Below are 12,091 nucleotides of genomic sequence, written 5' to 3'. Positions count from 1 at the left end.
TTTCTTTTAACCTAGGTTAATGGACATGATGAAAAATGTTGCATCGTCAATTACTTTGGAAGACGTAATTAAGAAGCACAAAGTCCCATCTACTCATGCATATTCTTTAAAACATGTAGTGGACAAGACAATTAAGATGGGGAAGTTGGAAGGGTCAGTTGTGGTAAGAAAATTATTAACTTTTGTATCCTTAAAGTGATCTCGTGGTTTCTTATCCCTTAATGGTCTACTGTTTTGGTTGTTAGGCTGTTCGAGCTGCTCTGCGCAAGCTTGAGGAAGGATGTTGCATTGAGGATGCAGAAGCTGTTTGTGAGCCTGAAGTTCTTAATCACATATTTAAGTGGAAGGTGCTTACAATTTCTTATTGCACTGTTCTAAAGAAATTTCTTAGGCTTTTATTTGCTCAGCTGCTTTGACGAAATTTTTGACAAAGCATGGTCTTATACTGACTAATATTTTGTGTTTTCGAAGTTTTGAACTATTTTGTGCTTTCATCTTAGACATTCGGCCCTGCTCTCTATTTTCCTGTTTACATCTTTTTCCTTATGCTGAATCATTTGGTGGCAGATGCCTTTTCTCGTTTTAGTAGCTCTAGGATATTGTTGGGATTCTGTCATTTGTTGTTTGATAGAGAAGCAACTGACATAGTGGCTCTTGTATCCTCGAACGAGACATTTGATATTAATACGAAGGAGAAGGATTGTTTCTCTTTTGGAGCTTGAATCCTTCTAAAAGTATTTCTTGTAGTTCCCTCTTTTGGAGCTTTTGTGAAAATTTTAAGAATGTAGTTCCCTCTTTTAGAGATTTTGTAAAATTTTTCTAGAAGACTTAGCACTTCTGTTTGTGGTAAGTCAATCATGGAAGACTTCTACAGATATTTCTTTTAAAAAGAAGACAGCCTCTTTATTAATATTAATATAATAATAATGAGACAAAAGCTCATAATACAAAAGAATTATACAATGAGCATGTAAGCATGGATCGGGGGTGCACCTGGACATCTCAACTAGGTTGACACCCCCTTAACACCCTCATCATATCCAACCAAGCTAAAACCCATAACAAAGGAGTAATGGCTAAAGGCAAAACAAACACAAAAGAAGTACAGGGAAATACAAATACAAATACAAGACTAAACATCCTTCTAAATAAAAGGCGACCAAAAACTTGCACCAAGACAAACTCGAGATCATAGGAGGAAGAACACTATGAGGAGGCTGAAAAGAGGAAGACTTTTACAGATTAGATTGGTTTTTAGAAAGATGATCCTTTTTGTAGGGCTGCTTTTTCACATTCTGTATTGGTGGGCAGAAAAAAGACTTCAATCATATCTTTTTGAATCATGACTTTGTTTGGTTAGTTTGGAGTTGTTTCTATGAGGTGTTTGACTTTCCTTTTGCTAGACACATGCTGTGTTTTAGAAAGCCTCCTAGGCGCATGCATAGTGCCTCGCCTTGCACACTAGTGCATCTGTTGCGCCATCTGGGGGAATTCTTGTCACATTTTCTTGGCTGGGAAAGGATTTTCTTTCTAGTGAGACCCTTTATCACATTTTTTTTTGTTTTGTCCCGTCTCTTATTTTGGCTAGGAAAGGATTTTGTCCTTGTTCAATTTAGTTTGGACTTTTGATCGCTGTCTAGGCGCTAATGTGGTTCAGCTGCTGTCGAGTCTGATTTTTCCCAAAAATCTCGCATCATTTGGATAACTTTGTTAAAAGCTTTATTTTCAGAATTATGGTTTGAGCGGAATCAACATTTCTTCCATGATAAAGCAAAGTCAAAGAGCAGAAATTATGTGTGCAGTAGATCTTAGTGTTGCAGCTTGGTGTTCATTAAAAAATGAGTCTGCTAATTTTTCCATTCAAGATATTTACCTCAATTGGAATGCCTTTCTTAATCGAGCCTAACCATTGCCGGTTCATTTTCTCTCCATTTGCAGTTCTTACTGTCTGAAGTTTGAAGCTTTGAAGTCTTGACCTTGTTTAATTTTATTTTGAGATTGTAATTGTTTTTTGGGGTTTCTTTTAATTTTCTGTTTTTTTTCTGGACCTGGTAATTGGCTGTTTGTTTGTTTTGTTTTGCTTTGATATTTACTTGATAGAACACCAAGTAGTGTGTTCTACTAGTTTATTTATCAGCCAAACTTCTACAGAAAACAGAACTAACACAGAGTCTTGAAAACAAAGTACAACACAAGAACTAATACAAAGTTCAACATAAAACAACAAAACAGTAAAGGAGTTCACGATAATGGAAATAACTTGCTACAGACTACAGAAACTGAACACTTTCTGCATTCCCTGCTCTCCAGGAAATTACAGCCCTCCACTTCCAGAAACTGACTAACCACTCCTCTCTTCCCTTCCTTCTTTCCCTTTTAACTCTCTCCCATGTAATTAACCATGGTCCCCACCAAGGTGGTTTCCACTTCTTTCTCCATTTCCCTTCTCTTGTTCACGTGCAACTGCCTCCTTTTTCCTCCTGCTATATTGTAAAATAATTGGTGGTCTATCATCACTTTTTCGGGATATGATGATTGACGCTATGGGGGTGTCGACCTAGTTGATATGTCCCCTTTCTATTTCTTCTTTATTGCTCTCTTTGTATAATTTTCTTGTACTTAGGGTTCTTATTAATAAAGAAGTTTTGTCTCCGTTTCAAAAAAACATGAAACTGCTCTCTCTCAGCAGTGTTTTCAAAGCGCAAGGGGCACCTCAAGGTGAGAGGCGACATAAAGGCAATGCCTGAGCGAAGCGAGGTGCAATGAATGAATAAATAAATAAATAATATATGAGGTAGAACATAAGTTTATAGACAAATGTCAAAGCCTCAAAGATTAATAATAGTTCTGTAATCAAGAAAAATGAACAAAATCGATTGTATAATTCTCTTGTACTTTCAGTTTGAGTTCTATTTAATAAAGAAGTTTGTCTCCATTTCAAAAAATAAAAAATAAAAATGAACAGAACTCTATAAGTACAAGTTTAAAACACCATCAAATATCAAATTCATCAACATCCCCATCTAACTCTATGGTTTCGTCCATTGCTCCTCGGCCATTGTTCTCCTTGATGTCTAATTCCTCTTCATCGTCGTCCTCATCTTCATTACTAACTACTTGTATAGTTGGTGCTTGCTTTTGAACTCTAGAAGTGGAGGGAGAGGTAGTTGACTTTCCTTTTGATCTAGTGTACATGAGGGGTTCTCTAACGCCGCTAGCACGAGCTACATCTCCCCATGTGAGGTCGTTGTCATAAAAAACTAGCTCATTGTCAACTTCAGCTTCATCATTTTCTTCATCCAATGTTTCGACCAACCATTCATTACTCTCGTCGATATGATTTAAAGAGATTGGATCAAGTTGATCCTTTAGATTTTTTTTGAAAAGGAAACAACCTCATTTATTAATAAATGAACAATGAAACTAAATCTTATAGTATAAGAGGATTATACGATGAGCATTCAAACCAAGGATAAGGATGTGCATTTGAGCATCCCAGCTAAGTTGACACCCTCTTAGTATCCTTATCATATCCTACATAATAAAAAGATAGAACAACTAATAACGTCCAAGTGCAGGACTAACCACAACCAATACAACTCAAAAAGGACATAAGAAACAACTTCTAACCAGACTAGGAATTAAAAATACAGCCAGACAAAGAAAGATTCTGAAACGGTTGGAAACACCAGAGGCTGTGAGCCAAATCTGAATCATCAACAAGGAGGAAAGTTAAAAGGCCTGCCAGTTTAGTAAGATATATTGCATAGAGAAGTCTTTAAATTGTTTTCGTAGAGAGCATCACAAAGAGGCATTCAGACGTGCGCACTCGTATCTATTGAACCAAGAGGAGGCTTTATTGTGGAAGACTCGCAGATTTCTCTCAAACCACAGTTCCAAAAAATTTCCTTGACGGTATTGCACCAAAGCAAGGAGGCATTTTTTCATCATAACCGGACCAAGAAGTAACTGTCTAACATTATTCTTGCATTCTTTATCAAGGTCTCAGCTGAGATTAAAGGTGTGAAAGAGTTTACTCCTACACTTGGCAGCATATACACATTCAAACAAGTGCTGGAGTTCCGCATGAAATTTGAGATAGAATGGGCATATATGTGGCGAAATATAATGAGTGGGTAACTTCTTTTGCATAATGGATGCACAAATTGAACTCCTGAACAACATAATCGATAGAGTTATACTTACCCTCGGGCTTTTAGATTTCTGAAGGCTTTTTTCCAACTGTAGGTCCATCGGAGTGGCAGGAGACAAGTGCTTCGATAATGACTTTACTGAAAAAACCCCATTAGTTTCCATTAACCAGATTCTTTTATTCTCAATATTGGATAATCTTGTCCTTTCCAAGGAGCCCAGGAGAAGTTGAAAATTAGAGATTTCAAGCTCCTAACAATCTTCTGAAATCAAGAAACCCAGAGGAAGTGGAGGCGTTCCAATGTTCTACAACCGAGCCTTTTGGATTAAGGGCAATTCTGTACAGCTTGGGAGTGTGGTCTTCAAAGCAATTCTATCCATTCATGGATCCAACCAAAACAAAATTTTGTCACCCTTTCCAACTTTAAAAGCTGCCACACTATCTAGAAATATTTATCCAAGGGCTTCTTAAACTTGAATTTTCTTTGCCACTTGTGTGCCACTGGAAGAGGCTACTCCCGTGAATACTACAAACCACCTTATACCATAGAGAGTTTTGTTCTGCCATGAACCTCCACCTCCACTTGGCAAGAAGAGTAATGTTTCTAAATTTCAGCTTGTCCAGCCCAAGGCCCCATCTCCTTGGGGTTTGGAAACTAATTCCCATTTCACTAGGTGGTTCAACTTGCTACCGTTGTTCCCTTCTCAAAAGAAGTTCCTCCATGGTTCTTTCAATGGAATTAGAGATTTTTTTGGCATGAGGAATGTTTAGCAATTCCTCATGGATGCCGCTAAGGAGATCTTACTTTCCCCAATATTAATTCCGCATATAGATGACTTTTCCCAATTTATCTTTTGCCCATAACACTAAAATATTTCAAGCGTCTTTTTAACGTTTTCATGAATAACTTCATCAAACTTGGAAAATATTAAGGTGTTGTCTGCAAATTGAAGGAGGGGAACATGAACATTGTTCTTTCCTACCATGAAACCTTCATACAAACCGTTAAAGTGTAGATTTGAGATGAAACTACTAAGCACTTCGCTAACCAGAAGAAAAGAAAGAGGGAAAGGGGATCCCCTTGCTTTAACCCTCTTGAGGCTTGAATTCTTCCTCTGGGCCTCCCATTGACGAATTCTGAATACTTAGGGTTTTTAACACAATCCATGATCAATCCAGCACACAAGCAGCAGAGACAGCGGAGTTTGAAGGCGTTTTCGGAGGCAGTGTCTGTTCCTAACAGAGAAAACTAGGGTTTTCACGACTATGTCTTGCTTGGATATACAGCAAGTTCTCAATGATTACAAAACCAAAGACCCACTCACCATCACTACTCTCAAGCTCAATCAAAAGGCTCTTTCTGATATAAATGGTTTGTCCCTTTTCAAAAACTTGGAGAAGCTTGATTTGACATTCAACAATCTCACATCGCTTCAGGGTTGGAGTCATGCACCAATTTGAAGTGGCTCTCAGTTGTACAAAACAAACTTGATAACTTAAAAGGAATTGAAGGGCTTTCTAGACTTAATGTATTAAATGCGGGAAAGAATAAGCTTCGGTCAATGGACGAAATTAGACCCCTTGTTGGCTTTTGTGCTTTGATTTTGAATGACAATGAGATTGCTTCTATTTGCAAGCTTGATCAGATGAAGAACCTGAATACTCTGGTTCTTTCTAGAAATCCAATCCACAGTATTGGAGATTCTCTGTTGAAAGTGAATTCAATGAAAAAGCTATCCCTTTCTAACTGCAAACATCAATCTATTGAATCCCTCAAGTTTTGTATCGAACTTAAAGAGCTTAGACTTGCTCACAATGAAATCAGGATGCTCCCAATGCTTTGGCTCATAACAAGAAGTTGTTGAATTTGGATTTGGGAAATAATGTCATCATGAGATGGTCAGATTTAAAGGTATTGAGTTCATTAGGCTATCTGAGGAATATTTATGTTCGAGGGAATCCTATTGCTGAAAGTGCTAAGTTAGATAAAAAGATTTGTCGACTGGTTCCAGGCTTGCGTGTATTGAATGCGAGATCAATTGATAAATGCATTCAGAATGAGAATGATAATGGGAGTGATAAAGAAGACGACACTCCAATCAGGAGCCTAGATCGTCAAAAAGAGAAAAAGGATAGAAAACTGAATGGGAATGTTGAAACACACCCGTCTGTTCAAGGCACTGATGGCAAACTTGATCATACTAATGGTGCTGATGTGGACAGGAAGTTGGAACGCAAAAAACGTAAGATGGATAAGGTCACCAGGGAGGAGAAAGTAATTCCATCTCTTGACAATAAGATAAATCTCGGTACCAATGATATTGATAAGGAAAAGAAGACTTCAAAGCAGAAAAGAACAAAAAGCAATAAGGAGCCATCTTTGCCAATACACAAGGAGACACTTACCAAGATTGAAAACCATAAGAAGAAAGCAAAGAAGGAAGGGGAAAGGCAGATTGGTGTTATTGACGACGCTGAAGTGCCATTTGAACAGCTTTTCGGAGATGATCTTATTGAAGACATGGATGCTGTTCTCCAAAAGGTTGGTGAGAAAGAAGTAGAGGAGATGAATTTAAAGCCTAACTTGGCATCATTTTCAGCTAATAGAAAGGAATCTAAAAGCCAAGATCGAGTTGGAAGGTTACAAATATCCCCAATAGTTGAAATTGGAATGGACGGAATATCAACATGGGGGATGAGTAATTGCAATGCAAAGGCATTCAGTTACTTGGGAAAATTTGGATCAATCATGGCAGCACCGTGGTCGGACAGGTGTGGAATGCAGTAATAGAAAAAGAGAATGGGTTTTAGAAACTCATTTCAGTTGTTGGTCTTGCAATGAGCTATGAAGCGTAAGCTACTGTTGTTGGGAGACTTGACTTTTGATTTGGGGGAGTTCATGAGATGGAGGATTTTTACTTTTCTGACTTAAACAAGTGACATGCCAAAAGATTTTGTAGCTTGTTGGTACCTGGGCAAGTTCTAATTTGAAACTTACATATTTCTTCTTCAACAGCCTTAAAATAGTGCATAATTAGAACTGTTAATGCCTAAATTGAAACAGAGGTGTTTGGGGGTATATTATTTCAGTTTTTATATTATTTCTATAATAGAGTTTGCCTTGTGTCTCTTAAAAAAAAAACAACACAATCCATGATCGAAGAGATGATCCATCAATGATTGAAATTTTTCTGCTTCAAAATTCTTTCAAGAAACCCAATCAACTCGATCAAATGCCTCTCCAAGGTCCAGTTTGTAATCCATCCTTGCTTTTTTTGGACCTATAATACTCCACAACTTTATTTGCAATAAGTACAGGATCCAGAATTTGGCGGCCATCCAAAAAGGCACTTTGAGTGAGAGCTCTAATACTGGGCATAATTATCTTCATTCTTTCAGCAAGCACTTTTGCAATCAATTTGTACAGCAAAGTAGTGAAACTTATGGGCCGGAAATCAATTACCTTTACTGCATCTTCCTTTTTCTTGATCAAGCAAATAAATTTCTCCTTTACATGCATTTAGTTTCCCAGTCCCATAGAACTCATTGAATAATTTACAAAGATTTTCCTTGAGGAGATCCCAAAATTTGATGAAGAATTCTACTGTGAAGCTATCCGGACCTGGAGCCTCTGTTTCTTCCCATTGATTTTAATGCTGCCCTGATCTCCACCAAACTAAATTTTGAAATAAGCCTTTTATTTTGATCTGCTGAAACTACAGACCAATAAAAAACGGAGGTGTGAGGAGATTTCTCATAGAGGGTGCTGTAGAAATCAAGTATTAAATGCTCAATTTCAAAGAATAAAGTGGTTGGGTTTCCTTGATTATTAACAAGCTTCGGAATTAGACTTCTTTTTTTTTTTCCCCCGATGAGAACGATGGAAGAAACTCATATTTTTGTTCCCCAATTTCAGCCAAGTCAACTTAGTTTTCTGGATTATATCTCTTTCCTCCCTTCTACAAAGAGCTAGAAGATCCACTCTCTTATTAACAATAAGTGATCCACTGTGCACGTATCCGGTTGATCATATTTTTTCTCTTCTAGTGCGATGGCTTTTAATAAGGTTTCTTCATGACTTTTCTGTTTTCTTTCATAATCTGAATGCCATGATTTGAGTTGACCCTTAATGTTTTGGAGTTGAGTTGATAAGGCAAAGCCCATCCAGCCCGGAGGAGTGCTTGTGGTTAATGAATTTTCAATAAATTGGCAGCAATGCTTGTCTAGCAACCAGCTGTTGCAAAATCGAAAAGGGGAAGGCTCCCACTCGAATGCCCCTGCTTCTAATAAGAAAGGGAAGTGGTTTGAGGAGATCCTTACTTGACGAGTTACACGTGTGTTCGCAAAAGCCTTGTCCCGGTCAAAAGTAACTAAAAATCTGTCAAGCAATGATCTCAAAACTACTCTTCCTTCTCTTGACCATGTTAATTTTCTGTTCAGTAAAATAACTTCAATGAGTTTCCATTCTTCAATGAATTTATTGAATTTCCTCATTCATGCCACAAGTCATTCTACTTGCTGGAAATCGCTCCCCTTTGATTTGGTCATATTAAAATCCCCTCCCAAACACCAAGCTTCTATACAATAACCAATGAGGGAGAGCAGCTCTGACCAAATGAATTTTCTCTCTGTAATCAGTAGGTCCATAAATATTGGTTACCCAACACAACTTATTGCACATTGTTCTGCATTTAACTGACAGTGAGTGGCCCCTTTCAATACTTCAATAAAAGAAAATTTACTTTCATCTCACTTGGTTAACATTCTTCCTGATTTTCCATGAGCTTCAAGAAAGATCCATCCAGTTCCTTTTGATCTCCAAGTGGATTGAAAACAAAGTATTGACCCATTCCAATCTTGAAAGAAATATGGGAAAAAGGAAGATGACAATAGGCAGTAGCTTATAATCCTTTTCCGTGGGATATATGAGGAAGACTTGACACTGAGAATAGGCTTTTGGTTGGAAATGTGAGGAGCTATAATAAGCTGTGAGCACCTTCCACCCAACAGAGAACTTTTGCTTGTAATATCTTTGAATCCACTTGGTCAAAAGGGCCTTAGTATCTCTCCACCTGGCTGCTGTTAGCTTGCACTGCTATTTGGATTCTTGGTTGTGGCCTCTTGATCCTACTTCTGGTTTTACTGTTAGATCCCTTATAGCTGACTTAGTGGGCACGGTTGATCCATTATTGTCTGATTTTTGTTCTGTGATTTGGAAAGATAGATTTTCCTAAAACGATGAAAATTTTTCTTTAAGATCTTAGTTGGGGTGCCATCAATACTGCTGATTGTCTTCCACGTTGCATGCTTTATATGTCTATTTCTCCTTCTTGGTGTCACATGTGTTGCTGCTACGCTGAATCTTCGATCCATTTGTTTTTCCATTTTCCTCTTGCTGCCAATTTTTGGGATATTCTTTTTAGGCTTTTTGATGGTCTTATACGTGTCTTAATAACATTTTGGACACATTGGCTTCTCTTCTGGTGGGTCAACCCTTTGGTGGTACAAAGATGACACTTTGGTTGACATGCGGCGTTCTTTTGGTATCTGTGGGGTGAAAGGAATAAGTGGCTTTTTCATGATTCTTCTTCCTTGTTCAGATATTTTATGGAATTTGTTCTGTCTATTTCTTTTCCTTGGTGTAAAGCTAAGCCCCCCTCTCTCTATAGATAATCTATTTTAGTTAACAATTGGACATCCTTCTCTTCTATAAGTTCCTTTAGGTGTTTGGGGTTTTCCCCAGATTTCATTTATAAATGAAATGTTTTTTTTACAATTGGACTTCTCTTCTGTACTGGGTATCACCCGAACCCCCTTGCAAAATTAGTTTCTTCACATTATCCCTCTTCACAAAGTGGGAGGAGGCATTTATGAATATTTCTAAAGTGAATACTTCTTTGATGTCCTGACTTATTAAAAGTGTATTGAATTTTCAGATCGCAAAGAACATGGAAGTGTTTATATGGTCCTGAGATTATAAGAGTCTTAATAATCAGGATAGGCTTCAGAATTTGATGAGGTTTAACCTTTTTGCCTGTTCATATGCAGTTTGTATATGGAAAAGGAGGACAATATTTATCACCTTTTTCCTCATTGCTTCTTTGCTTCCAAGGGAAGAAGCTTTCTGCTTAGTACCTTCAGATTTCCGCTTGTCTTTCTAATTCTAATCATATTGATGACTGGCTTTCTCAAGTGAAGTTGAAGTCCTTTGGGGTATGCTGTCGGGCATTCCTTTAGTTGCGTTGGCTTGAAAGTAACTTTAAACTTTTTGAAGCTAAGTCTTCTGATATAACTTCTTTTGGTGGAAATTTACAACTCATCTCCTTGTGGTGGGCTCATAGTTATAGCCAATTCTTTTGCAATTATCCAATTTCTTTGCATCACAACAATTGGTCAAATTTTCTGCAATTAGTTTTTTTGGGATGGGGTTCACTTTTCACCGTCCCTAAGCTGTTTCTACTTCGCTTTTGTCTGATGATGTCTCTTATAAAACATCAATGTGTGATAGCAGAAGGAAATTGTTAGCAGCCGGTCTTTTTTGCTGTCCAGACATATGGACGTGTTTTCTCCATTATTTTTCCTGTTTAATTTTTTCTCGCTCTCATTATTTTTTCCATTTCATAGTCCTTGTAAATACTAAAATGTCTTCTGCAATGCAGATTGTTGATAGGCTTCATTGGTACATAGAGAAAGGCAATACAGTAAGTCCATTATGTTGATTTGTTTGATTTTTATTATATTGAGCAGAATTCGTTATTTATTTTTCTTAGTGCAACATTTTCTTTCAATGCATTTCATTGTTAGGAGGCTATCTGTTACCTTAAATATTCTTTAGATTCATTATGCACTCCACAATCTCACAAAAAGTACAAGCCTCGTATGTTATCCTTTTGAACTCCTATGATTGTGAAAGTTGAGAGATGTTTACAATCATGGAACCACTCGGGGAGGGGGGGGGTTCATCTAACTCTTCTACAAGCAACCCTTTCAAACTCCCACGTCCTACTTATCCTTATTTACAAAAAGAAAGGTATCGTCTATGATTGCAGGATTGAAAGATTTTAGAATAAAAAATAGAAGCCATGTTAGATATTCTCTTCGAATTGTGCTCAGGGCAGCAAGTTAATTGGGAGAAGTAAGCATTATATGGAGGCAATATTGATGAGGCTACATTGATCTCTACTTCTTCAAGGCTGAATTGGGAGGCTGGTAATTGCCTTTATATATCTTGGCTTACCTCTTGGTGGTTATTCTAAACAGCAGTCTTTTTGGCAGCCTGTTATAGATAAAGTCCATTTGAAACTCGATAAATGGAAAAGGGTATAACTTGTCCAGAGGGGCCGTTTAACTTTTTTTTTTTTAAGATAAGAAACATTTCATTGATAAAATGAAACAGGGGAAACCCAAACTCCTAAAGGTGATTAAAAAAATATAGCCAATTAGAAAAGAGAAAGGAGAGACTATAGTTCTTAAAAGGGTGCCCATTTTTGTACCAATAAAAAGCAGTAGATAAAATGGTGTCCAAAAAAGAAGTACAAGAGGCAGTAGAGTCCTGAAACAGCCTCCTATTGTGCTCAGTCCATAAAGTCTAGGAGAAGGCACGAACAATAGCCAACCAAATTGTCTTTTTACATCCCACAAAAAGGTGACCCACCAAGAAGTTTTTATTGGAAAGAGAGATCGACCAACCAAAAAGCATCCCAGATGATGTGCCAAAACTGAGTAGCAAAGGCGGTGCGCAAATTGGTGAGAGGCAGATTCCGCAGCAGTTTGACACACAACATACCAAGAGGGAGAAAAAGACATATACGACATTTGGCGTTGGAGGCAATCAGCAGTATTAATGGCACCGTGACTAAGTTCCCAGAATAATTTAATTTTCTTTGGGTAGTGATCAGACCGAATAATAGAATAAAGATTTCTGGTAGAGGACTCTAT

At 37.6% G+C, this 12,091-nt stretch overlaps 1 protein-coding gene and 1 pseudogene across 1 annotated transcript in view; both read left to right on the top strand.

Annotated features, from left to right (window-relative positions):
* The window catches only part of LOC116406270 (protein ENHANCED DOWNY MILDEW 2-like), an 88,725-nt gene extending 77,209 nt beyond the window's left edge, over positions 1-11,516 (top strand). Inside the window, exons 10-13 of the mRNA XM_031889981.1 lie at positions 16-163; positions 246-347; positions 10,813-10,854; positions 11,267-11,516. Coding sequence (XP_031745841.1) covers positions 16-163; positions 246-347; positions 10,813-10,854; positions 11,267-11,329 — 355 coding nt within the window. The 3' untranslated portion in view covers positions 11,330-11,516. The remainder of the gene's footprint in view (positions 1-15; positions 164-245; positions 348-10,812; positions 10,855-11,266) is intronic.
* LOC116406274 lies at positions 5,168-6,941 on the top strand (annotated as a pseudogene).
* Positions 11,517-12,091: the final 575 nt, after the last annotated feature.

Source organism: Cucumis sativus, unplaced genomic scaffold (genome assembly GCF_000004075.3).
Source record: "Cucumis sativus cultivar 9930 unplaced genomic scaffold, Cucumber_9930_V3 scaffold81, whole genome shotgun sequence".
NCBI lineage: Eukaryota > Viridiplantae > Streptophyta > Magnoliopsida > Cucurbitales > Cucurbitaceae > Cucumis > Cucumis sativus.
This window is presented reverse-complemented; position numbering and strand designations above follow the sequence as displayed.